This window comes from Magallana gigas, chromosome 7 (genome assembly GCF_963853765.1).
Source record: "Magallana gigas chromosome 7, xbMagGiga1.1, whole genome shotgun sequence".
Classification (NCBI taxonomy): Eukaryota; Metazoa; Mollusca; class Bivalvia; order Ostreida; family Ostreidae; genus Magallana; species Magallana gigas.
Window position 1 is genome coordinate 5,585,380 of NC_088859.1, and position 26,831 is coordinate 5,612,210.

The window sequence follows — 26,831 nt, forward strand, 5'->3', positions numbered from 1 at the left end:
TGTCTGTGTAAATATCACTGCCTGTAAGTTAGATGTCTGTGTAAATATCACTGCCTGTAAGTTAGATGTTAGATGTAAATATCACTGCCTGTAAGTTAGATGTTAGATGTAAATATCACTGCCTGTAAGTTAGATGTCTGTGTAAATATCACTGCCTGTAAGTTAGATGTCTGTGTAAATATCACTGCTTGTAAGTTAGATGTCTGTCACTGCCTGTAAGTTAGATGTCTGTGTAATTATCACTGCCTGTAAGTTTGATGTCTGTGTAATTAACACTGCCTGTAAGTTTGATGTCTGTGTAATTATCATTGCCTGTAAGTTTGATGTCTGTGTTATTAACACTGCCTGTAAGTTAGATGTCTGTGTAAATTTATCTTCCTGTAAGTTTGATGTCAGTGTAATTATCACTGCCTGTAAGTTAGATGCCTGTGTAATTATCACTGCCTGTAAGTTTGATGTCAGTGTAATTATCACTGCCTGTAAGTTAGATGCCTGTGTAATTATCACTGCCTGTAAGTTTGATGTCTGTGTAATTATCATTGCCTGTAAGTTTGATGTCTGTGTAATTATCACTGCCTGTAAGTTTGATGTCTGTGTTAATTTATCTTCCTGTAAGTTTGATGTCAGTGTAATTATTACTGCCTGTAAGTTAGATGTCTGTGTAATTATCACTGCCTGTAAGTTAGATGTCTGTGTAAATATCACTGCCTGTAAGTTAGATGTCATTGTAAATATCACTGCCTGTAAGTTAGATGTCTGTGTAAATATCACTGCCTGTAAGTTAGATGTCTGTCACTGCCTGTAAGTTAGATGTTAGATGTAAATATCACTGCCTGTAAGTTAGATGTTAGATGTAAATATCACTGCCTGTAAGTTAGATGTCTGTGTAAATATCACTGCCTGTAAGTTAGATGTCTGTGTAAATATCACTGCTTGTAAGTTAGATGTCTGTCACTGCCTGTAAGTTAGATGTTAGATGTAAATATCACTGCCTGTAAGTTATACATGTAGATATATGGTTATCAAGGAATAAAACAATTCTATGAATTATGATAATGTATGGTGTTTGTACACCTGTATGTTTGTATTTACTTGTATGTATTTATAATTTTTACCTGTATTTCGTTACAGATGACCACTCCCGAGTTGTGTTGGAGCCACTTCCCAACGATCCAAACTCAGATTACATTAATGCTAACTTCGTAGACGTAAGTATTGAGATACAATCCACATTCCTATGTTTCAGCATCACTTTGTTATTTTGAAATTTATAGTGGAAAGATGAGTTATATGCTGAGTAATTCAGTTCCTCGTTCTTCATTATTCTTTGAGATTTCTCGGTTGACTGCCTGAACGTTTCAGTATTTTTATTCATTAATTTGAAGGGTTACAACAGGAAAGAGGCGTACATTGCATCACAAGGTGAGACAATAAACTCAAGCTACATCAATTGGTGTAATATGAAACACCTTTCTGTTAATAATGCTTGAAAACATTCCAATTCAATATTTTTAGGATAAATGTCATGTTTTGTGCTTTTCATACCATACACACAAAAGGTCCTATTCCTTGGCAAATTATACATTAGGTTTCCGACACTCTACCACAATGACCAGTCTGATAAACACTGTGTTTCTGTGGACAATAACAATCTGATACATCTATTTCTTTGTGTCTGTAGGCCCCACCAAAGTTATGATCCGAGATTTCTGGAGGATGGTTTGGCAGAAGCGAGTCTGTAAGATAGTTATGCTGACCAACCTAATGGAAGCCTGCAAGGTACATTTCTGAAAGTATATTCTAGTGTCTCAGCAGTATGTTAAATTTACAAGTACAGTCAAACTTATTATCTCAAATTTTATGGGGCTGAAAGCTCATTGATTTGAGATAACTTAATGCAAAAAGAAACTGGTTAGGACTGCCATAAACTCATTTCAACATATTTATGGTATTATGGAAAAGAATGTTCTATAGACTAAAGTTTAACAGTATTTTCATTTAAAAGGGGTGAAGATTTTAATGTTTCAGAGATGGTTGAGGTTTTACATGTATATTTATGCTGGAGGTATTGATGTTTTTAAGAGACTAAGAGACAACAATTGAACTGATTTTTTTTTTCAATTTTTGGGTGGAAAATGATGATCAAGAGACTAAGAGAGATTGTTAGGTTGTTTTACTTTATTTTATTTTTTGAGGTGGAGATATTGATATTTCGTTTGTTTTTTCACGTTATTTTATTTTTTGGGTGGAGATGTTTCATTATTTTTTTCACGGTGTTTTTTTTATTGGGGGACAGAAAAAGTGTGAGCAGTACTGGTCAGAGGAGGGGGCAGCTAAGTACGGCGACATCAGTGTGGAGATGTTGGACACCGCTCTCTTCAACGACTTCACCATCAGGACGTTTAAAATCGCTGCGGTAAGTTAAACTCTTCAATGACTTAATCATCAGGATGTTTAAAATTGCTGCGGTAAGTTATACTCTTCAACGACTTCACCAATAGGATGTTTAGAATTGCTTCGGTAAGTTATACTATTCAACGACTTCACCATCAGGATGTATAAATTGCTGCGGTAAGTTAAACTCTTCAACGACTTAATCATCAGGACGTTTAAAATCGCTGCGGTAAGTTATACTATTCAACGACTTCACCAATAGGATGTTTAAAATTGCCGCGGTAAGTTTTACTCTTCAACGACTTCACCATCAGGATGTGTAAATTGCTGCGGTAAGTCAAACTCTTCAACGACTTAATCATCAGGATGTTTAAAATTGCTGCAGAAAATTGTACTCTTCAACGACTTCACCATTACGATGTTTAAAATTGCCGCTGTAAGTTTTACTCTTCAACGATTTAACCATCGGGGCATTTAAAATTGCTGGGGTAAGTTGTACCCTTCAACGATTTCACCATCAGCACGTTTAAAATCGCCGTGGTAAGTTATACTCTTTAGCAACTTCACCAACAGCACGTTTAAAAGAGTATCGGTAAGTTACACTCTTCAAAGATTTCACCATCAGCACGTTTATACTCGTCAACGACTTTACAATCAGCACGTTTAAAATGATGCAGTACTTGACAACTGGTGTCATGTTTTAATTTAATTCAATAACAAAATCTGTGATCTACAAATAATGGTGAAATATTGTAGTATCTCAATATGTGACACCTTTTGACTTGAAAGGAAACCTCTGGGTCGATTTTTTCTTCAAAGAATGTTATTCTTAAACAAACACCATTTTGCTACCTAGATGTACATGTATATGGATGTCATACATAATAAGTACTCCATGATAGTCACCAGGGCTCTAAGTTGCGACTTAATAAGTTGCATATGCAACTTTAATTCATGTTTTGCGACTTAAATTAAAACCCAGTGGCCATTTGGTGACCAAAAATATCCGCCCGTTTCATTATCAAAATATTTACATCGGATTCAAAAATCTTTCAAAATAAACATAATGGCGGACTATTTAAACAACGTGGCATGTTCCAGTTTTATATTAATACATACATGTAATACAAAGAAGGGACTTCACGCAATGGAGATTTTATATGCAAAACTGCATGAGATAAATAATTATGTTTAGTAATTTTTGTGGTAAACTTATTTTGTTACACCAAGTGAAATAACTTCGTACGAGATATTCCTTTCACCGCATTCACATATCCACTCAAAACAATGTACAATTTTTGAGATATAGTAGACTTGTCTCCCAATAATCAATGTAAAAGAAAACTTCCACTGCCAGAAAATATTATAATGATGAGTATGATGTGTCATTTTTGACTGATATGATTGAATGGATGGAAATTATTATTATTTTGCCAGACGTGAAATGTGCAATTTCTTTAATATTTTCTACAGTATATTTAATGAGAGAAAATATGCAGATGTCGTAATGCTACATAAAGATTTACTACTGGCGACCTAAATTTAAAAATGGCGAGTTAAATTCAAAGTAGGTTGCCATTTGGCAACTTTGTTCAAAAGTCTACTTTTAGCCCTGGTCATCACTCTGCTTTCAGAACGGAAGTAGTCGGATTGTGAAACAGTTCCACTTCACCAGCTGGTCTGACCACGGAGCCCTGATTTATCCCACGCCTCTGCTGACCTTCCGACGGAAAGTCCGAATGTACAGTCCGGACAGCACTGCTCCAGTGGTTGTTCACTGCAGGTGTGTGAGTCCTCTGATTGGTTGGTTCATTTATTAACACTCAGCCTCACTCCTGGCATCTTTGTAGTAGTCTGTTTACATGATGTAAAGGGGTTTATCATGTTTCAAAGCTCCAACCTTCACACTAAAGCTTAAAATAATTTTTCAGGCAGTGCCAATTTATGTTTTGATGCTCTAAGACAGCACAGCCACTGTAAGCACTAATTAGCATTGAAGTCATACCAGCTCCAAATCATAGAATCCATGTCTGCCCAGTATTGATTATTTCTATGAAAACAAAGTCAGTAGCTGATGGCTTGTACATGTAAGTATTATGTTTAAGTGTGCTTTGTGAATTGCAGTGCTGGAATTGGGCGGTCAGGGACGTACATTGCCTTAGACTACCTTCTGGACCAGGCCAAGAATGAGAGCATTGTAGATATCTTGAAGTGTGCCCAGCTGATGCGAGCCAATAGAATCAACATGATTCAAACCTGGGTAGGTGAAAGGATATGTTTCCTCAGATAGGGAGAGCAAACAGAATGAAAGTGAAAGTAGACCAGGCTGATGAGAATCGGCAGAGTCAACATGTAGTGTTACTGTATACGGGGTTATTTTTGCCCGATGTAATTTTCGCCCTTCTACACTTGCGCAGATTTTGCTATGTCTAGAATTTAAGACATTGGAATTCCCCAATCTTAAATTGGCCTTAAACGAGCAAATATTTCCCTTTATAAAGTAGTAGTCAATGGGCATTTTCTGTTTATTATTTACAGTTGCTATATGTGGTGTATCAGTGTTGTGTGTTGATTTACATTGACAGGAGCAGTATGTGTTTGTTTACGAGACCCTACTAGAGGCTAGCCTGGCAGGGGAGACGACCATTCCACACTCAGCGTTCCGAGCCCAGTATGAGGAGCTATGTAGGCCGGCGGAGGACGAGGGACCCACTCAGATGGAGAAGCAGTTTCAGGTGCTCTACTGTAAATTCCTTATTTTACGCGGGTACTTCATTCAACTGTTTTTCCATCAAATTGCGAGAAACTAAAATCATGAATGAAATTTTATCATAGAATCATGTAGTTTACATACCTCCAAAAAATAAAAGCGAGAATTTCAAATTCGCGAGGTGAACTTCTTGCGATTTTACGCTCAGCCTGATATTTATGCCTCATGTTTAATTAGGAATCTATAGTGTTCTTGTAAAAAAATAATTAGGATTTCTTGTTTGACATTGTTTTCTGAAGTTTCAGTATGCAACTATTTGATATGATTTATGTCTTGTTACTTCAGGTTCTACAGAAACTAACCACTAGCATTGATAGTGCCCAATTTAAAGAAGCGTTAGAGCCAGAAAATGTCAGCAAAAACCGGGTCAAGAACATCTTACCGGGTAAGTGGTGAACCATAAATAAATACATACATGTAGGTGCATATTTATAACAGGTTGTTCACAGGTAAAATTATGTCATCTCTCTCTCTCTCTCAGCTTTTCTTATTGAAATAAACCACATATCAAATGATGTGTACCTGTGTGTACAATAGATATATGATTGCGCCCATGAGAAAAGGGTGCTTAAGACATTTTTGACAAAACAGAGTAATAACGTCACAAACATATGACGGTGCGTCATAACGTCGTCTGAAAAGCGTAAAATTTATGAAGCGTCATTTTCATCACGTATAGTTTTTATACCTTTTTTAAAATTTATTTTCACTTTTTTTCGAATCATCTCTTATTATACTTTATTTGCACACAAATTTGATTAACTACATGTATTTCTATTTTTCCCGATATTAGCTCAATGATCCAAATTGGCTATGTTTTTTTGCTATTAATTTGCAATTAATTTTAGGTGTCTGTTTCACCCTTTTTTTTAACAGTGCATTGATATTAACATATTTACATCACAAATAAAAAAAATAATCTTATTTTAAAGATAGGAAATAATTATTCAGACGACATACTGTAGATTCCTCATTTTACGCGAGTACTTAATTCCGCGATTCAGCAGTTTCCACCGAATCGCGAATGCCGAATTTTTATATAAGGAATAAGGAATCATTCTTTGAGTATTATGAGGAGATTATTTTGGTAGAGGCGTGATCAAATCCAATAAAGCCCGAAGGGCTTTATGATAGATTTGATCACGCCCCGACGGAAATTATCACCTCATAACATTCAAAGAATGATTCCTTATTACTAATATTTATATAATTTTAGGCCATCGTACGATTAAATCTTTAAATATAAATAAGCAAACCCCGCCGGCACCTCAGTTTGGCATCATTTGTATTATGGGTTATATAGTACAAAATCGATACGTAGTGTTATCACAGACAAAGACACTGGATAATGCAAATATTATAGTTGAATGTAGGTTACAATTGTCAAAAAAAGCCAGATTTTAAAATTCGCGAGATGCGTTTCTCCCGATATTTATTCTTCGCGTTTAAATAGGAATCTACGCCAATAGTGTGTTCATTAAGAAAGCAAAAAAAAGCAAAAAACCCTAAAAAATACATGTACATGTATCGTCTTTATTCAGCAAGTACCGTTGCCAGAATTGTTTTAACGATGTACGACTTTTAAATTTATGATGCATATGTACATGTTCTATAAACTTTTTTTTCCTAAATCATTTTTTGATATATTATTTAAAATGCAGTAACTAGAGACATGTCTGGTTGAACAAGCTGAAAAGAACACAGTAAACAATCTATTTAAAAAAAAAAAAAAGACCGATGAAATGTCTGCAGTTCTGCACATATCTCACCGATCCGGTAAATACTTGTATTGTTTAATTTGTCTTAAGTTAGATAGTATGTGCTTGTGTTTCCTCACACAATCTTAATGTTAAGTAAAACGCTGCATTTACATGTACAAAATTAATCTGATATGCCATTAAAAAAACCCACAATTTCTTGTTTTTATTCTATTATGCCGAGTCTTAGAAAATGATGTAATCATACTCTTATCCTGTTCTAAAAATTAAATCGTCCTATTTCAAGTTATTTATTTAAACAAAGAGCCAGAACAACAAAATGGTCATGAAGTAGTGACAACGAGATAAAAGAAAAATGTGAATCCTATTACAGGTTTAATCCAACCTAATTATACATTGACCTGACTTCTAAATGTACGTTACAAACAAAAACGTAGACGATAAACATTTGTACATTATGTTTTTGCATGATTTTTTTTAAATACAAGATTCTTTAGGCGCACGCAGTATGCTTAAAAAATGAGGAACTGTTATTGTGCCAGTACTTACGGTGACACAACACAAGAATTCGGAATATTTTTTAAAACATGAGTAGTTAGTGATAATTTATTGCTAAAAAATGTTTGACATCATAATTACAGCTCATATTTTTAATACCACATATACTCGCTATTTTCTGCTTTAATAGGGATAAAAAAAAAACATGGCTAATATTATAAGCGTTGAACCTACCTCGTGTTTTATATCCGAAATTATTTTGAATTCGATTAGCAATAATTAATCAATAACTTTGTAATCGTCAAGACCAATCTTAATACTAGTTCATTTTATTTTGACTATTACGGAAGAACTAAGGAATTCAGACAGCTTCATGATCCCGTCCAAACCTGAGTTTTATTTTCGCATTTATTTTAGTCGATGGAGCGGATTCATAAAATTATATAAGGCTTTAATGTACAAATGATTTTGGAATGTAGGATACATAAAGACTAATTATACAGCTAGAAGACAGCGCACTGACGTTGTTTTTAAATGCATGCATAAGCTTTGGATTATGGGCAATGGACGGTTGATAGTTGACTTAAACCGATAGTGAAATATACATTCAAAACACGGAATCAATAATACTAAACCAACATATTTGCTGCAAGATAGTCACACAGAGATAATAATCGTCTGGATGTTGTTTTTCAGGTGTGGGCACGCCCAAAATGTGTAAGCAAAGGCTGGGGGGGGGGGGCTTAAGCATTGTAGAAAAACAATCACAGTAGTTTGATTTTCAATGTGCCTACAAGCGATCGGAAAGTTAAAATATCCCACATACACTAAAAATACTATTTTAAAAAGGTGAAATTTATCAGCATTGGAAGGGAGTGAATATCATTCGATCCAGGGAAGGGGCACTCTTTTCCATAAATTCTGCATAAAGTCGAATGGAAAAATTTTTGAACAGAAAGGGCATGATCCCCGCAGTGGTAGAATTAACTACGTTTTTCTTACTGTGTTTGTGAGTGCACAGGTTAATACTGAAATTATTCTTAAAACTTCAAAAGAATAGTTCAGTGCTGCTACTATAATTGTATCAATAAGTTGTACAAGTGATCATGAAGAAACAAAATTGTAAAGTACGTACCGGTAACTTCTGATATTGTTTTCAAAGTTCAAGACTTAAATATGACATATTTGATAATGTCACGAAATTCGCATAATAAATTATGTTGTTTAAGAACAAAAGCTACTAATATATTTTAGCTATTGATTGTTTATATGGAAAGACAGTGTTTATGTAAATCAATTAAGTTCACATAGAATACTCCATAACTGGTTACTCATGGATATCCCAAAATAAACCGAAACTAAACAACCACCATTTTATTTTTTGAATAATAACCTTACACTGGCAGAGAACTGCGCTGTCATTGGAAACACTTTTATTATGATTTAAAAAAGCCCAATAACAACAAACCTTTGTTTTTGAAATAAATGAATAGCATAGATGCAAGCATACAACTATATTCAACAATGTGATAAGATACTGATAACAAAAAGGTGTATTTTACGTTTACTAAACGGCTAATTCACAGTACTGTGTGATCACTTTTACTTGACGTTGCGTATGTGAAACACGACGTCGTGATTTTGTATTGAAATAGCATCAATGTATATGGGCAAAAACTCTACTTAGAATCAGCGTATAGCCATAAAATTTTGGATTTAACAAAATTAAGATGTGTTTAATTCAATTATATAAAAATCTAAAAATGTGCGAAAAATGTCATAAGCACCCTTTTCTCATGGGCGCAATCATATAAATTGTAACTCGAGGGAAAAAAACGCAAAGAAAATTTTAATATTTTACCTTTTAAATGACAGACAGGTGTGTTTATCATACTTTAGTACAAATATGACACTAACTATTTCTTGCAAAATTCAATCAGCTTTTTTTTGGTACATCTTTATTTTAACAAACATCCACATTGATAAACTTTACTCAAATGATGGTGGAAAAGAAGCACCTCAAGATGGTATTACTTTTTCAATGACATGTAGTTCATGTAGAGTGTGAGGGAATGATTTATGGTCATAAATGACAGAAGTATGTTTTGTGTTGTAGCGAGGCGCTGTCGACCCAATCTGTATACCCAGGTAGAGGGCTGCAATAACTACATCAACGCCATGTTTCTCCCGGTGAGTTTACAGCAACATGTGAAATTGAAATCTATCAACTTGTACATATATTGTGTTGTACGACTGTTAACTTGTACATGCACGTATCACTTTGAAATTGTTTTTACACCATATATGCTAGTGTTTTGAAAAAATGCCCTCCTCCCCCACAAAAAAACACCATGTAATCGTGTTTACCCATTGTTTTGTTAAAGTGATATTGCATTGATTAATGTGTTTAATGCCACAGTGAAAAGTTGAATGGACAATTTTACTATGTAGTAAAAAATTGCCCTATTGATATCTTTCAATAAGATGCATAACTGTTTCACTATAGATAATGTTTTAGGCCTTCATGTTATTTATGTAGAATGTTTTCATTGAATTTACACAACTTTTGTACACAGGGTTACATCCATCGGGACTCCTTCATTGTTACACAGATGCCGCTACCCAACACTGTAGCCGACTTTTGGAGGATGCTGTATGACTACAACTCGCACACAGTGGTGATGTTGAATGAGTTTGACAGAAATGACAAGGTAAGGGAAAAATAGGGCAAGGGAATAAATGGGTATAGTCCACAAATAATGTATTTTCTTTAGGGGGTAATGTTAACATTAAGGTTCATAGCTCTGGCCTTAGTATTTGTTAAGTAACAATGGACCACTTGAATGAAATCTCATCAAATTGGCTCTCTCCTGTTAAAAATTAGTGGTTGGAGAAACTTATTTTGCAGCAAAATGCATCTGAATTGAAAAACTCTGAAAAAAGTAAAAGTTTGGAATTCCCTAATTTTGGAAAGGGTGTATATCAAACAATTTCATTTTTTTCCTTCGAATGATAATTCAAATTTGACACTTGCTATTCAAATTGCAAGTTCCCATTCCAGACAAGTGTGAAGCTTTCTGATGTAAAATGTTACAGTAAAAGTACATGTATATACACTCTGCAAGTATAAGGAACTTTATTGTTAAAAGGCATTACTTTGTTCTGTTGAATCTAGAGTTAGTTAGAGGAATATCCCATATAGGGTTAGGGAACGGGTAGGGCAAGGCCATATCTTAGGGAAGAGAAATATCATGTTAGACAAGGGATAGGATAAGACAATGTATGAGGTCAAAATAAGGGAACATAAGGTAAAGGAATAAATAATCTATGGAAGGGACAGACTGATGGCATGGCTGTAAGATAATTAAACCAACTACAGTAAGCTACTGGTATTTGTGGGAGATTTAATTGATCTGTGATGAACGCTGATGTCTTTGTTTCTGTTCAGAACTGTGCGATGCATTGGCTAAAGGAGTATGAATTTGTTACTGTACAGAGCTATGATTTTTGACACACACTAATTGATTTCTTTCTGTTCAGAGCTGTGCGTTGTATTGGCCGGAGGAGTATGGTTACACAGTGGAGTACGACCCTCTCAGTATAGAACTCCTGTCTTCCACCGAGGACAACAATGTCTCCATCCGGATCTTCAAACTCAGCAACCGCATCAAGGTACATCTACCCTCACACTCCAGTCTCAGAGATTTTATGTCAAAAGATTATTGCATATGTATTTATAGGAAGTGTAGTAATGATACACACCCATTTTTCTATCAAAAGGAAAATTTTATTTGATAAGGTTTTAAAACCAATTGTAAGAATTAAATAGTTGAATAATTTTTTGTGAATAGAAAGAAGAGCGTGCAATCAAACAGTTCCAGCTGAAAACCTGGACGGAGAATCAAATTGTGCCAAGTAATCCTGATGCCTTGATGCATGTCATAGAGATGGTTTATGATTGGATGAAGCAGAATGGCAAAGGACCAATCACAGTCCATTGCATGTCAGTACAGTTATTTAAGAATTAGATTGCAACTTCAATCTATGTACAATAAATTTCATAGCAGTTTCACATTTTCAGTGATAAATTAAAGCTTGCTCTTTGTCTTGTACAGTGACTGATTCTTTATTTGAACTCTGTGATCTACATGTATTTGGATTGTGTGACTGTTTGAATTGTGTGACTGTTTGAATTGTGTGATTGTTTGACAGGAACGGAGCTAAGAAGAGTGGACTATTCTGCGGCATTAACCTGATGTTTGAGAGAATGCAGAGAGACCACGAAGTGGACGTCTTCCAGACCCTCAAAACCATCCGGGTCAACCGCCCTCAGTTCATTGAGGACAGTGTAAGTCCTGGGCTGATCCAGCACCATTCTCATGGCTTCAGAGGATAAATTTATGTGATAATTCATTATATGTATATATTTACATTCCACGTATATTTTGCATGTAAAGCTACTGCAGATATAGCACCATAACACAGAAAGGGTACTAAAAGGTTAATTGACGAGTTTTAATTGTGACGTCACAAACGTTGAACGCTGATAAATACAACGTCACAAGCGAAAATCAAAGATCACGCTTGTGGCTGTTACAGTGGCTCTTCCATTAATTTAAACTTACCCATAGGATAGTACAGTAATTTTGAGGTATAATTCGCATTTGCGTACAAGGCAAGAATGTAAAAAAATGTAAATATAAGCATTAAATCCTTATTTTTTGAAAGATATAGTCTCATAACTGCAACGGTGTGTGCAAACAAATTTTCATAACGCGCTAACGGGTTGTATTCAATTTGTATGCACACACCGTTGCAGTTATGAGACTATATCTTTCAAAAAATAAGGATTCAATACTTAAATAATAGTAAATGAGTGCTTTTTCCTTACATTCATTAAATCTGGTTTAAGCAGAGATTTGCATTATTGAATTTCATAGTTTACAAGTATACAGTTGTTGACTGGGGTCGAGGGCAACAGTTGATCTGTCGGACCGGCTCGCAAACTGTTGCCCAAGGCCGAAGGCCGCGGGCAACAGTTTGCGAGCCGGTCCGACAGATCAACTGTTGCCCGAGACACAGTCAACAACTGTTTTGTTATACCTCTTCTAATCAATAACACGTTTTCGCGGAATGTGACGTCACCGGTCAACAGTCTTTTTTAACAGTCGATTTTAACAGTTCCAATTTAACAGTTCCAGTCCAACAGTCAAACTGCTGGACTTTTTTTCGCATAGAGTTATATAGTAACTGTTTTACATGGGTATAACAATACTGTATATTATATAGTACTTGTACTATACATTTACTTCCATATATAAATACAATATTCACATTTTTAAAACAGATTATCCTCTGTTTCTCGTTTTTCTGTAAACCTTAGTAACCGGTAGACTGTTAACTATTTCAGGAGCAATACCAGTTCTGCTACCAGATGGCGCTGAAGTACCTGGATTATAATGATCTGTAGAAGGACAGAAGATCTCTGTACAGCAACCCTCCACAAAGTGTATTCATAGATGTATATCTACACACTGTCTGTCTGTGTGTCCTACACGTGTCTGTCTGTGTGTCCTACACGTGTCTGTCTGTGTGTCCTACAAGTCTGTCTGTGTGTCTGTATGACAGGTGCTATTCAGTATTCTCTCTGTAAGGACTAATGTGGTAAAACTCGGTTGTGATTCTATTGTTAGAAAGGTTGTCATGTTCTTACTGTTTTATACATACAGGTTGTGTAATATGCCATGAATGTGATCTATTGTTACATGTACTTTGTCTTATATTAGAATTTGTAGTGCATATTTTTGTTTCTCATTTAACGTGAAAGAAGTATTACAACAAAGACCTATTTTTATACACATGTACATTACAGTTATACATTGTCAAGTTGTTTTTAACATTCCTATTTTCTGAGACTTTAGCATTCTACTAAGGTTGTGATGAGTACTTTTCTGTATGTAATAAATTTATCAGATTTTATATTTTTAACACACAAGCATTGTAACCTTACACCAAGACATTGTGGATCTGACAACAAAACCTGGTTTCTGAGGCCTATGTTATTTTCGGATCTGTGGAAGCTCAGAGTGATGTGGAATGTCTTGGCAAAAACCAGGCGATGCCTTTTGTAAACCATGTCAGATCTTGGCAGTTTTTCATTCATGTACCTTGGTATCAAATGAACCAAAAATATTTTTGCCAAAATTATCTGACCTTTGCAACATATTTATTCAAATTTCTATACATTGTATGCTTCCGTACATACATGCACGTTTACTTTAGAGTTTGAAATGAAAAGCTAGTACTGTTATATAATTTAAAATTTGCATAAAATTCTTCTCTTGGTGTAGCTCAATCAAGAAATCAATGATTCCAGAATAGCCTAATGTTCGAGGTTTATTTTGGTTTTTTTTTTATCAAAGTCATGCATACTTTTTTACATGTCATTTTTTTCAGAGTTATTCACTCAAATTATTTGGGCATACTTATTTCATTCCAAAGTTACTTATACACATACAAATACATTCAAATATAGATGCTTGCTTTTCAAATTCCAATATTTTTTATATTATCTTGTTTCATTGTTTTATGTACATTTCATATAACCTGGTAATGTTAGTTAAAATGTGTGTACTTTTAAATATATAAAGCTTTGTTAACATGATAAATACTCAATGAAATAACTTGTAAGTGTGCTGGCCCCAATATAGCATGTGATGTCTGTGAACCAATCATATAGCTCTGTTTGTTTGCCTAACTCCATTGTACCTAGATTTACTGCTGAAGAATTGCAGGCAGTCTCATTGTAAGTTACAAGAATGTGGATCAATAAACAAAGCTTTATTGTGCAAAATGTATGTTTCTACAACCAAAGCTTTATTGTGTGTGTATCATGTATTGGAAAAGAAAACTACCTGCAATTGTTAACTTTTTACTGTGTTTAATGGTTGTGTAACAACTGCTGAAATGACTTATATCCAGTGATACATCATTGATCACATTTTGTTAAAATGATGACTTGGTAAACATACTGAAAAAAGGTGTTTTTTTTCCTTTTAATTCAAGATATTACTTTAAAATTGGGCTGTTATAGGGAAGGAGTGGCTTATTGCAAAACATATGGTCTCATGAATTATTATTTTTGTGATTTCCAAACTTTTGAATGTCTCTACATGAAGTTAGAAATAATTTAATTATTTTCATGTCTCATTGTCTGTCTTCAAAAAAAAATTTCAATCTTGAATACAAATTAATGTACTGGTATGTTTATGTGAAACAATTGTAATACATGTATTTGCCAAAATTGTATACATTTACAGGTAGATAATAAAGTGAACAAAAAGTCAACAACATGGTTTTTGAATTTTGCTTTTTTTATATTGTTTGGTTACTTACATGTATTTCAATATACACAACTATTTAAAGTTGGCAATTATCATTTACTAGTATATAACAAATTTTTTCCATTACAAATTTCATTGAAAATATATGCAATTATAAGAGATATAGATATAATGTAGTGGAAATTATTGTGGGAATAACATTGTCTTGAAAAAGATAGTACTATTATAATACATGACGTCCTTGTACAGCTGGGTTCTGTTATTTTATAGTTCAGCATAATGCATGGGAAGTAGTCTGTCAAATATGAAGACACACTCGACTTTAATCATAAATTTGACTTTAATTGTCAAATTATTTTAAGGTAGCTCACTACACCTTGAAAAAGTTGCTCAAAGTAGCAGAAAATTACTGGATTATGATAGAAAGCATGATGGATATGAAGTATATAATTATGTCAAATACCGGTAGGCGAAAAAATGTGCAATTTTGGATAAAAAATATTTTTAAGAATTTCATTCAGTAAACATAAACAAAAGCCCAGGCGGATTCGAATTGATGACCTGCGGTTCACAAGCCTGATACTTTAACCACTGAGCTATGACGATATACACCTAAATCGATTGAAACAAACAGTTTAACAAAACATTTAAATCGTCATCTTGTGACGTAGTGTCTTAAAAAAGTATAAGTCTTGGTGTAGTGTAGTACCTTAAGTTCTCTTTCTTTCCTTACTTTGTCCTTCAAACATGTTACTATTAATAAACAGTGACCACAATCAACACATTTTAGTTTGTTTAAACATGTAACTTTAGATGATCTTTTAATTGCCTCTTAGCAATTTTGTTGGCAGTATAAAAATGTAAAGTATCGTAAGATATTTTTTAGCCTTAATGCCAACTGCTCAAATAAATCAATTAAAAAACATAAGTACATTATTTTTAGAGCCATTGTCATTTTAAAACAAAGTAAATTTTCCTGATCCATGCAAACTGACCCCAAATACATTGTACTAAGCCTGACACATGTTGTCATTGTACTAAGCCTGACACATGTTGTCATTGTACTAAGCCTGACACATGTTGTCAGTTGTCATTGTACTAAGCCTGACACATGTTGTCATTGTACTAAGCCTGACACATGCTGTCATTGTACTAAGCCTGACACGTTGTCATTGTACTAAGCCTGACACATGTTGTCATTGTACTAAGCCTGACACATGTTGTCATTGTACTAAGCCTGACACATGTTGTCATTGTACTAAGCCTGACACATGTTGTCATTGTACTAAGCCTGACATATGTTGTCATTGTACTAAGCCTGACATTTGTTGTCATTGTACTAAGCCTGACATATTTTGTCATTTATTTTACAGAACAAATCTATCCATTGACAAAAACCCAAAATAAGCACAGAATTTAACATTCACAGAATCAGGCAAGACCTTGAATGCAATAAGATAGATCACCTTTGTACTGGACTGAATTACCAGTTGTCCCATTGGCTACATTTTCTTACTCTGTGTGTAAGCATGTTTTAATATAAAGCTTATTAAAAGACAACAGGACATCATTCTTTTATTTACAAATATATTTTTATATAATAAAAACAAAAATGTACAATCATTAATTGTTGCATTGGAAGCTATATGCATGTATAGTCCATTCATTCTATGACTTGTAGATAAGTAAATATTGCAGAAGCAGATTTTGTTACAAATCAAATTAAACTAGTTATTCGCTTTAAATTTATAAGATACTTTCCTTTAAAAAAATCAAATTCAAAAGAGGAACAAAGATTTATACATGTATCTGTCATACATTGTATCAAATTGGTCCTTAAAACTTCAGATAAGATTTGAACAGACAGTCTTTTCAACAGGTGCTATTTTTTTGTTTTGTTTATACAGCTATCACCATAGCATTCTTTGTTGAACATTCTGGTGGTAACATTGAAGGAAATGAAATGAAAATCCACATTACAGTGAATATCACAGCCACGCTAGCTCCCCTCTCTCAGATCTCTGGTTATTCCATCCTCCACACACTGATGCTTTGATTTATGCAGTAAATACATGTAATTGTAATCTAAAATCACTGGGGGTAACTCTTCATGAAGTGTTGATGAGATGGACACAGAAATCACTGGGTCCGACTCTAACTGCTGGGTGTGTGAGAACCGCTGGGTCCGACTCTAACTGCTGGGTGTGTGAGAGCCGCTGGAGACTGGGGATGGATTCCTCAGCCTCTTTTGTAAAGGTCGGTCATACACCCAGTGTTCTCCTACCTCATGGAAATTCTACAAACAAACAAAATGAAATATCATCTAATTATTCTTCTTCCTTTTTACACCTGTACCAACAACTGATTAAGATCAATCCATGAGGTTATAGTGTATTGATGTAGTATCACTCCTTATTATGCATTAAAAACTTGTTTGAAAAAAATAACCTATTCATGGTAGTAATTTATAATGACTACATACAGTTCTTATGTAAATAACCTTGCGTTCTTAATTTACCAATTTGAAGGTACTACGCCCAATCTTTTGTTATTTACAGTCTATGTAGTTTACCAGTTACCACTTCTCTTAGCTTCATGAAAATAATGTTTGATTGCTTTCTTGTTAATTGAATACAGGCATTTCCCTTAGCTTCATAGGTAACAAACCCTGCCTATCTAAGTTTCTAAGACAACAATACATACCTAAGTTTCCTTATTAAACAAGGTAATAGAACAGTTTACCCTACTTCCTATGTAACAAGCCCCACCTACCATAACTTTCAAACGCCATGCCCTCCTTATCTTAGTTACCTTGATAACAAGCCCTACCTACCTTAGTTACCTTGATAGCAAGCCCCAGCTACCTAAGTTACCTTGATGACAAGTCCTACCTACCTTAGTTACCTTGATAACAAGCCCAACCTACCTAAGTTACCTTTTAACTAGCCCCACCTATCTTAGTTACCTTTTTACTAGCCACAGCTACCTAAGTTACTTTGTTAACAAGCCCCACATAACTAAGGTACCTTATAACTAGCCCCACCTACCTAAGTTACCTTTTAACTAGCCCCACCTATCTTACTTACCTTTTAACTAGCCCCACCTACCTAAGTTACCTTTTAACTAGCCCCACCTACCTAAGTTACCTTGAAAACAACCCCCTCCTACTTACCTTAATTATCTCGATAGCAAGCCCTGCCTTATTTAGATACCTTGGTAGCAAGCCCAACCTACCTTAGTTACCTTGATAACAAGCCCCCTCTAGCTACCTTAGTTACCTTGATAGCAAGCCCAATCTACCTTAGTTACCTTGATAACAAGCCCCTCCTACCTTCGTTACCTTGATAACATGCCCCTCCTACCTTCGTTACCTTGATAACAAGCCCCGCCTACCTTCGTTACCTTGATAACAAGCCCCTCCTTCCTTCGTTACCTTGATAACAAGCCCTTCCTACCTTAGTTACCTTGATAACAAGCCCTTCCTACCTTAGTTTCCCATGCCACGCCCCTCTCCTTCCTGTCCCTGGCCTCCTCTCTCTGCCTCTGCTCCAGTCTCTGTTTATGGTCGGTGGCTTTATCCACCTCATTGATTTTCAAGTTATGTGTTACTTCCTGCCAGAGTCTGAGTAAAATAAAAGCATCAATAATTCAGAGTTATTCAAGAGATGACATTATCCGCATTCATGTGTGCTCTGCTTAAAGAAAGCTTACCTTCTTGACTCAAATTCTGCCTGTTTTTCTCGGGGCTTGACTAGTTTTTTCACCACAGGCATTTTCTTTGTGTCCACAAATACTTCATTCATCTTGATTAAGGAAGAAACAAAACAGTCAGATCAATAAACAGCAAGCTAGTTTGGTGAGAAAACACATACAATTTTCGTTATACTGATGTTTAGGGTGTTGAAGTTTTGTCATCAGTTACAATGTCTTGTACATGCATTTTTTATCAGTAGATGAACGTAAAATCAGTTTAATTCTGCTAAAACTCTATTTTCTGTGTTTAAATGACAATAAAATTAAAAGTAGTGCAGTGAACAATCAATACCAAATTACAATATTAAAATCTGTCTTGTACTAGGTCTTCAAATGTACCTATAGTCATACACTATATTCTTAACATGTACTTGTATGCAAGAAGCTACGTACACCTGTGGCGTATTTTGCGTACATGACCCCATTCCATTCACCGTCAATTGTCACTATCGGTTTCTTCTCATTTGGAGCAAAAATTTCACTGGTCACTCGATGCTTCTTTCCTCCATAAAAAGGCTGTAAAGAAGAAGAAACTAATTGACCTGATGCTTCCCTGTCAATAGCAAATCACAGAAATTCAACACATTCTTGTCTTTCTCAAGCTGCAATTTTTTGGCATTAAATTTTTCTGTCATAATCCATTTTATCTTGATTTTAGTACAAGTAATTATCGACAATAAGACATGGACCATTTCCACTCGTTCTGCAAGTCATTCTCTAGACTGACATGAATACCAACCTTTGTGTGGAAAGTTACTGTGGCATTGTAACCTGTTTTGGCACAAGACATGGAGACCTTACCCCCCATCTCCACCCATGGGGTAGTCAGAATAGACCTGGAACACAGGAAAAGTACTGCTACTGAGTGATATCTCAAAAATGATATCTCAATATCTATTATATCAATGACTGGCTTATACATAATGTGAACACAGGACAAATAATGTTACTGATATTTAAATATCTGTGATATCTCAATATCTGTGATATCAATGTCTGGCTATACATAATGTGAACACAGGACAAATAATGTTTCTGATATCTAAATATCTGTGATATCTCAATATCTGCGATATCATGAATGGCTATATATAAGGTGAACACAGAAAAAGTACAGTTACTGAGTGATATCTCAATATCTGTGATATCTCAATATCTGTGATATCAATGACTTGCTATACTTAATGTGAACACAAGACAAATAATGTTTCTGATATCTAAATATCTGTGATATCTCAATATCTGCGATATCAATGACTGGCTATATATAAGGTGAACATAGGAAAAGTACAGTTACTGAGTGATAATGTGAACATGGGACAAATACTGTTACTTATTTCTCAATAACTAATATCAAATGTGATTTCTTTCATTTGAGGAACGAATTGGACAGAAATCAATTTCTATTTGGTAATTTTAATGAATGTATTCCAGAAATATAAAGTTTTCAATTTTAATACCTTTACAGGTATGTTCAGTCATGCGGTTCAATAGAACCGATTTCTTTATATTAGTATGTTAAAGCCAGTTAAGAACGACATGTAGAGCTGTTTTGTGAGTCCAACTGATAACTTCATGTTGATATCTAATAGTGTATGTATCAGTATATACACTGGGTGTCATTGCTTGTCCATTTATTGTGTTGTTGTTATATTACTGATCTCGCATTAGAAATGAATGGGTTTTAAAGGAGAAAATAACTGTGATTTTCATAGCAAATTGCTGGCTATATGTATAACTGTGTACACAGGAAAATTACTGTGACTGATATCTCAATATCTGATATCAATGTCTGGCTTTACATTAAGTGAACACAGGAAAAATATTATTACTGATATGCTAAAACCTGATATTCCAACATATGTGATATCAATGACTGGCTATACATAAGGTGAACACAGGACAAATACTGTTACTGATATCTAAATATCTGTGATATCTTTTAAATACATGTATATGTGATATCAAATAAATGGCTATGGTTAACACAGGACAAATACTGTAACTGATATCTCAATATCTGGGATATCTTAGTACCTGTGATATCAATAACTAGCTGTACATTAGGTTAACAAACACTGTTACAGATATCTCCAAAGTGTGATATTAAATGGCTGGCTAAACTTAGGTACACTGTCTCTTCAGAAAGATGGATTATGTTGAGTATGAGATAACATCTTAAACTACAAGTATTTCTATTGTCCATTTGTAAAATAACCCATCCTTTTAAATACATGTATTTGTATAATTAAAAGTGATTATCCATTTTTATTATAAAATTTCTTCATGAAAAAACTTATAAAAAAAAATTTGATTTAAAAAAAAATGTAAACTTAAGATTTTGGCTTATTGACTTAAGTATTATATAAGATTTTTGTGTAGAAAATAATGATGATCAAAGAAACACAAGATGAATATCTAAGTGCTTGAGCAATAATGTTGTGGTAGATCTATACTGAAAAAAACTTATTAAAAAATTTGATTTAAAAAAAATGTAAACTTAAGATTTTGGCTTATTAACTTAAAAATTATTTTAGATTTTTTTGTAGAAAATAATGATGATCAAAGAAAACAAGGTATTAAACTCTATGAACTAGCTGAACGTTGTCACAGTGGTAGATCAATACTGACCGGCCATAGCCATTAGGAAATGTGATGACGTATTCTTCATCGTGGTCTATCACAGAGACCACGCCCTGCCCGATCATGTGGACCCCGATAGACAGGCCCAGGAACTTGGACTTGGTCCAGATGTAGCCATCCAAGGTGATTCTCTTGGTCTGATGCTCTGCATAGAAGGCTGATACTACAAAAAGATCAAAGAAATCAATGAAATGCATTCTGATTAAAGTTTTCAAAGTACTATCAAAAGCTATATAGCTTCTGGAAGTCAACCTTCTAAGAGCTCCAATTTGTTTATGTCAACAATTTTAGGCTTTCAAACAGATTTTACATAAAGTGTTTGTCACATTTTATTTTGTTTTCTAGTCACCACACAAAATTCAAACCGAAATATGACCCAAGTTTGTGAATTTTGAGTTCTGTATCTTGACCATAATTGATTTGAATATATTTTACTGTATAAACACAATGGGATTGGGAACAAGTTCAAAACTTATAATAATGCCATCCCCATATGTTATGATTCAAATTTTGCATGACCATTAAAAACACTCTAGTTGTAAACATAAACAAATTTAAATGTAAAAAACTGAATTTGAAAAATTCCAGCTCAATGACCATCTGTCCTTTTCACTTATGTTGTCAAGTTGTGAACCATACAAATTCAAAGTAATTTTGCAATAAATTCTAATATATTTGAAGTGTCTATTTTTAATAGGTACTGTTTTGTTGATGGATTAAGGATTTGACATTGACTTTAACAATTGACCATGAGATCACAAGCAACCTTGTAGCGATCTTTCTCCAGAAAGTAATGACCTTAATAGACATGAAAGTGGCAAGACAGATGGATGGAATGGCAGAAGGATAAACAGACAGAACAATTAGATGGAAAGAGGAAAAGAAAAATAGAAAAGAAAGACAGATATTCACACAGACAGATGGACAAAAAGGAAAGACAGACAGACAGACGGACAGACAGACAGACAGACAAATGAACAAACTAACAGAGAGAGACATGATATTAAATCGTTGTTACCCTTCCAAGTTATTTAAAAGTATCTGCATAGTATCATTTAAATTTCTTTCAACAATGATTCATTACACGAAGTTTAAAATGCATGTAATGTGAAGAAAAATTGGGTAAATCATTATGAAAAAAGCACAGGTGCTTGAGAAGAGGGCCATCCCATCCCGAAGTCTTTACTCCTTTTTACATTTATATTAAATAATAATTTTATGACAAATTTGTCATCTGATCAATACCTTCAGTCTAAAAAATAACCTAAAACAATTCATTTATGATATAAATGATACTCAACTAAATATATAATACATCAAGGTTGCTAACTTTTAAGGCACTGCCAATGAATATCTGTTGAAATGAACTTTCAAACTACAACTACCAGTTAAATCAGTGACCTCATGTCATGACCCAATAATTCCCTTCGCTGAACATCTGCATGCATGTACAGTACATGACATGCCCTTGTAAATACACTTATTGGGTAAATCAGGAAAATTTTCACAAACCAGTTGCAAGTTTTGAACTGATCAACTTCGAACATTAAAACTGTTATAAGAATAAGGATTTTTAAAAATGTTGCCAAAAGGTAAGGCAACTTAAAAAAAAATTGTTTGTTTGTAACCAGTAAACCTGTACAAGTAACAGCTTTCCACAAGTAGACTTACTGGGAGGGTGGTGGGAGACCTGCTCGGCGACAAATGACAGATTTTCTCTCGTGGCTTCTTCACATGGACCATCCACTGCTTTCTCCTGTTACAGAGAATGTATCATTTCAACAGTTTTAGGATTATATATCATAATCTATTGCTGGGGCTCATTTTTACCCCTTTTTTCTTTGTAATAACCATTTGAATAACTGAAATTTTTGTTTGGTGAGTGTAGTATTATTTATGACTACATTCCTTTTGTATCTATTGAACATACATGTATTTTGTTGGACGAGTGTAGCATTGTTAGTTTGCTACATTTCTTTGTGTTAAACACTCATGACCATTCTAATTCCCGAAAAACGTGTTGCTTTAATGTGTTGTGTATGTATAATGTCAAATGGAACATCACCCTTTCAATTATCCATAAATGTATTGCCTACGAATCTCATATTGGTTGAAACAATGACAGTCAGTTTTTCTTTATAGGACCAGCTTTAGAAACACAGTACATGTACCCACCCCACTGTCATCCATCCCTGGGATCTTCCAGTGACAGACAAACGTCTCGCCCAGGATCGGGTTGTAGGCTTTCTTGGCGATGTCGCTGTTTCTGGCGGCGTGGAAGGCGGACAGGTACCATCGCACCAGCTGTATCATCCTGTCCTGTGGGGTCTTCATGTCTACAATTCTACATCAAAACTACCAACATTACTTCAGTAACAGAAACCCTAAAATACACAGTGTTATTTATACATAATTCTACACAACATCTCATCTTTATCATTTTTTAGTCCCCTGCCGGTGAGACCGGGGGACTATGTATAGTCTTTATAATGGTTTGTCAGTCATTTTGTCCCCAAATCGTGTTCCAATTGTTTTTCACAATAATTATTTGGCAAAGTGAATTCAAATTTCCTGTGTAAATTCACTGCCTATATAATAATATTAGACATGAAAAGTCCATACCTTACAAACAGGTCTGGGTGAGCAAAGAAGTCGGCATACATTTCCAACAGGGACCGTCGCTCCAGAATAAAAGTAGGAAGGACGACCTTGGTCAGGTCCATGCCAATCCTCACCTGGGACAACAGGTGTGCGATGATACTGCCGTGCTTCTCTAATGATCCCACTGTAATTGTAATACAACACACAATCTATAGTGTAACTGTCTGCATAATTGTACAATTAGTAATACACGGATAAAAAGGGAAACTGTTTCAAAGTTTCTCTAATGATCTGACAGTTAGGGATATACCGTTATTCATTACAAATTTACTACCGTAACGCGTACTTACAGTCTTCTTTGTCCTGTTCATCATACAGCTCTGAGAAAAAAGAACAATAGAAAATTACTCTAGCTGTCATACAATAAATATCTCAACAATACAACACTTCATAGAAAGGTGAGGAGTTTCATTGGTTATACATGTGTAGAGATTCTACATGTATCTCTGTTGTAGTTTCTGTAAAGTAATCAGTATGATAATCTGACTTATAGTGGACAGAGTGTCTCACTTTCATTGGTTCAAAAACCAGAAAATTGTGTAAGAAACAAGCTTAAAAGACTTAGCTCTAATAACTTCCAGAAAGTTTTTTCAATAAATACAAAAAATATGCTAGTTCTAGCACCCTTTAGTCTTAAAATAAACAGTACACAGCTGATATTGTTTTAAGATTTTTATGGCTGAACTCTAATTGACCAATCTTTATATTTTTAAAAAAGAACAGCCACACTACAGCCTAAAGGATTGCTATATAGTCTGAAATATATGCCTATAGTCAAAGGTTATTAAATCAAACAATATTTTAAATTGATATCAAAATTTCAACCTTCAGTCTAAAGAATAATTCTACCCTCTATAGTCTTAAGGTAGCTCGCGGGTTTACCTGCTTGTGAGAAAACCTACCTTGAAAATTTGTCCACGTGATCCATAGGTTTTATAGTTTTATTTCTAAAATTTGTTTAAGATTCGTCTGCGCGGTAATAATGTTATCGTGTTTCAAATACAGTGTCATTAATAAAATCAAGCAACGCCATTTCAATGAAATATATAGTAAAATGCACATTTTAACCGAGAAACGCATTACAAAACTATGCTCCAAACTTTTAAACGATTCAGACGAAATTAATCATACTCAACACAAAAACAGAGGAGATAATTATGAATCAATTCATAAAAAAATATCAGTATGTGTTCTCGGCCAATTTTTGGCAAAAAAACTTTAAAGATTTAAAAGATTTCTCAAAACCTTATATTTCCATTACGACGTTAGCCTGACGTCATCATTTCCTTACTTCTTAGAACACCAAAATTGAAATGCATTTATTGAAAAGACTAGCTGTTTAACACATTTTAGAACATGTAAATGCTTATTAGACATTATTGTGAATGTTATCAAATGCAATTAATGTAAGGCTGTAAAGATACAGAAAATTGCTATTTTTGTTTTTATGAAACTCTGAGTCAATCAATGCAAAAAAAAAAATGCCAGGCAACTTCTGACATTATTAGTAAGTAATCGAATAAAACAGTTGTCTCAAGCCAAAAGAAATTTAAGAATTTAATCGGTAGTACAGATTACGGAAGTTATAATTGTAAAAAAAAAAAGCGAAGTTAATGCATACATTCTATTTTAAAACATGACTTTAAATGGAAGAGTTCTAACGCACACTCATTCTTTATCTTTATAGAACAAAATGTGACAATGTATGTGACATCTTTAAATTTTCAGCACTTGATATTATAAATCTTTGTATAAACAGTCATAAACCGCATATAAGCTTTTTAAAATATTTTCTTTTATACTTCTAAACATCTCATTTAATAAAATTATGAGTTTACTATGACGGTCAACTCTTTACGTCGATTCCTATTGTGACGTCAGCAAACCCGCGAGCTACGTTAAGGATTGGTCTGTAGTTAAAGGTCATTATTAATAATAACCTATTGACCTATATATTGACCTATATACTCTACCTACCGTCATAGTAATCGTCCTCTGCTGTGATCACCTGCTGACATATCCCCTCGCTGCCTTCCGGCGATGCCTCTGTTTCTTCCTCCTCTTTTGATTTAACTGGATTTTCCAATGCACTGCCATGTTGTCTTCTACCGGAAAATGAGGAAGTTTTGTTAGCTGATGAATTCATAACCAGATGGCTGTATACACAATATGTCCCCCTATCTTCATATTAATCTGATCAGTGAGTGCTAGTACATGTAACATGTACTGAATTTTCATCCATAGGGTGGCATCAATTTTTGTGGTTTTAATGCAAATCACCATTTCAGAGATATGTAAATTAGTGGACAATAATCCTATCAATACAATGCCTTTAGTTGTAAGATATTTCACTTCAATGCACACTTAATTTTGTGGATCAACTCAACAACAATATCCATGAAATTTGTATACAACAAATATTGATGAAACCATGGATATCTACTTCAATCTGATAATCACTTTTTTCTATCATAGAACATCCAACATCATTTCTATACATGTATTTTAGAAAAAGATGTGTGAAATAATCTGTGTTGTTGTGTAAAACACAAAATACCACAAATATTTTGACCGTAAACCTGATTTTGTTAAATGATTTGTTTCTATCTAATTGAGTCTCTTACAGTGGACTGTGAGGAGTGTTCTTGATTTTGTTAAATGATTTGTTTCTATCTTATTGAGTCTCTTACAGTGGACTGTGGGGGGCGTTCTTGAATTCCTCCGCGTCAAAGAAGTCCTCCTCTTCACTGCTGGAGTACGAGGTCTCGGGGACGCGAGGGGACACGGGCGAGACACTGGTCGAGGGGTCACCATCTGGCAATCAAACAAATCATCAGTCCCTTCTATCAACATCTGTCTAACATGTATGTAATATATAATTGATACTCTGTAATTACAACTACGCTTTAAAATCAATTAAAAGATTCTAGATTGTGAAAAACAATATAATTTGTCAATTCATTTAAAAAATTTAATCTTCATGAAAAAAAAAAATTAAGATTAATATGTGAATTCATTTTAGGCAAAGCTATAGGTAGTTCAAAAAATATG

At 34.3% G+C, this 26,831-nt stretch overlaps 2 protein-coding genes across 8 annotated transcripts in view; one reads left to right on the top strand and one right to left on the bottom strand.

Moving 5' to 3' along the window:
* LOC105322198 (receptor-type tyrosine-protein phosphatase epsilon) overlaps positions 1 to 14,734 on the top strand; it is a 27,317-nt gene extending 12,583 nt beyond the window's left edge. Inside the window, exons 13-26 of the mRNA XM_034458433.2 lie at positions 1,132 to 1,208; positions 1,386 to 1,422; positions 1,682 to 1,779; positions 2,297 to 2,416; positions 4,029 to 4,177; positions 4,519 to 4,654; positions 4,980 to 5,129; positions 5,450 to 5,549; positions 9,497 to 9,570; positions 9,957 to 10,091; positions 10,921 to 11,052; positions 11,232 to 11,383; positions 11,593 to 11,728; positions 12,791 to 14,734. Of these exons, the coding sequence (XP_034314324.2) occupies positions 1,132 to 1,208; positions 1,386 to 1,422; positions 1,682 to 1,779; positions 2,297 to 2,416; positions 4,029 to 4,177; positions 4,519 to 4,654; positions 4,980 to 5,129; positions 5,450 to 5,549; positions 9,497 to 9,570; positions 9,957 to 10,091; positions 10,921 to 11,052; positions 11,232 to 11,383; positions 11,593 to 11,728; positions 12,791 to 12,850 (1,556 nt within the window). The 3' untranslated portion in view covers positions 12,851 to 14,734. The remainder of the gene's footprint in view (positions 1 to 1,131; positions 1,209 to 1,385; positions 1,423 to 1,681; positions 1,780 to 2,296; positions 2,417 to 4,028; positions 4,178 to 4,518; positions 4,655 to 4,979; positions 5,130 to 5,449; positions 5,550 to 9,496; positions 9,571 to 9,956; positions 10,092 to 10,920; positions 11,053 to 11,231; positions 11,384 to 11,592; positions 11,729 to 12,790) is intronic.
* LOC105322197 (oxysterol-binding protein-related protein 9) overlaps positions 13,377 to 26,831 on the bottom strand; it is a 23,544-nt gene continuing 10,089 nt past the window's right edge. For all 7 annotated transcript variants that reach the window (XM_034458426.2, XM_034458419.2, XM_034458417.2 and 4 more), the window contains 12 exons: positions 26,471 to 26,594; positions 25,758 to 25,885; positions 24,071 to 24,100; positions 23,742 to 23,904; positions 23,295 to 23,463; positions 22,791 to 22,875; positions 21,108 to 21,282; positions 19,216 to 19,312; positions 18,870 to 18,992; positions 18,435 to 18,526; positions 18,210 to 18,345; positions 13,377 to 17,019 (listed from right to left, as the gene is read on the bottom strand). In XM_034458426.2, the coding sequence (XP_034314317.2) occupies positions 16,915 to 17,019; positions 18,210 to 18,345; positions 18,435 to 18,526; positions 18,870 to 18,992; positions 19,216 to 19,312; positions 21,108 to 21,282; positions 22,791 to 22,875; positions 23,295 to 23,463; positions 23,742 to 23,904; positions 24,071 to 24,100; positions 25,758 to 25,885; positions 26,471 to 26,594 (1,427 nt within the window). In that variant the 3' untranslated portion in view covers positions 13,377 to 16,914. The remainder of the gene's footprint in view (positions 17,020 to 18,209; positions 18,346 to 18,434; positions 18,527 to 18,869; positions 18,993 to 19,215; positions 19,313 to 21,107; positions 21,283 to 22,790; positions 22,876 to 23,294; positions 23,464 to 23,741; positions 23,905 to 24,070; positions 24,101 to 25,757; positions 25,886 to 26,470; positions 26,595 to 26,831) is intronic.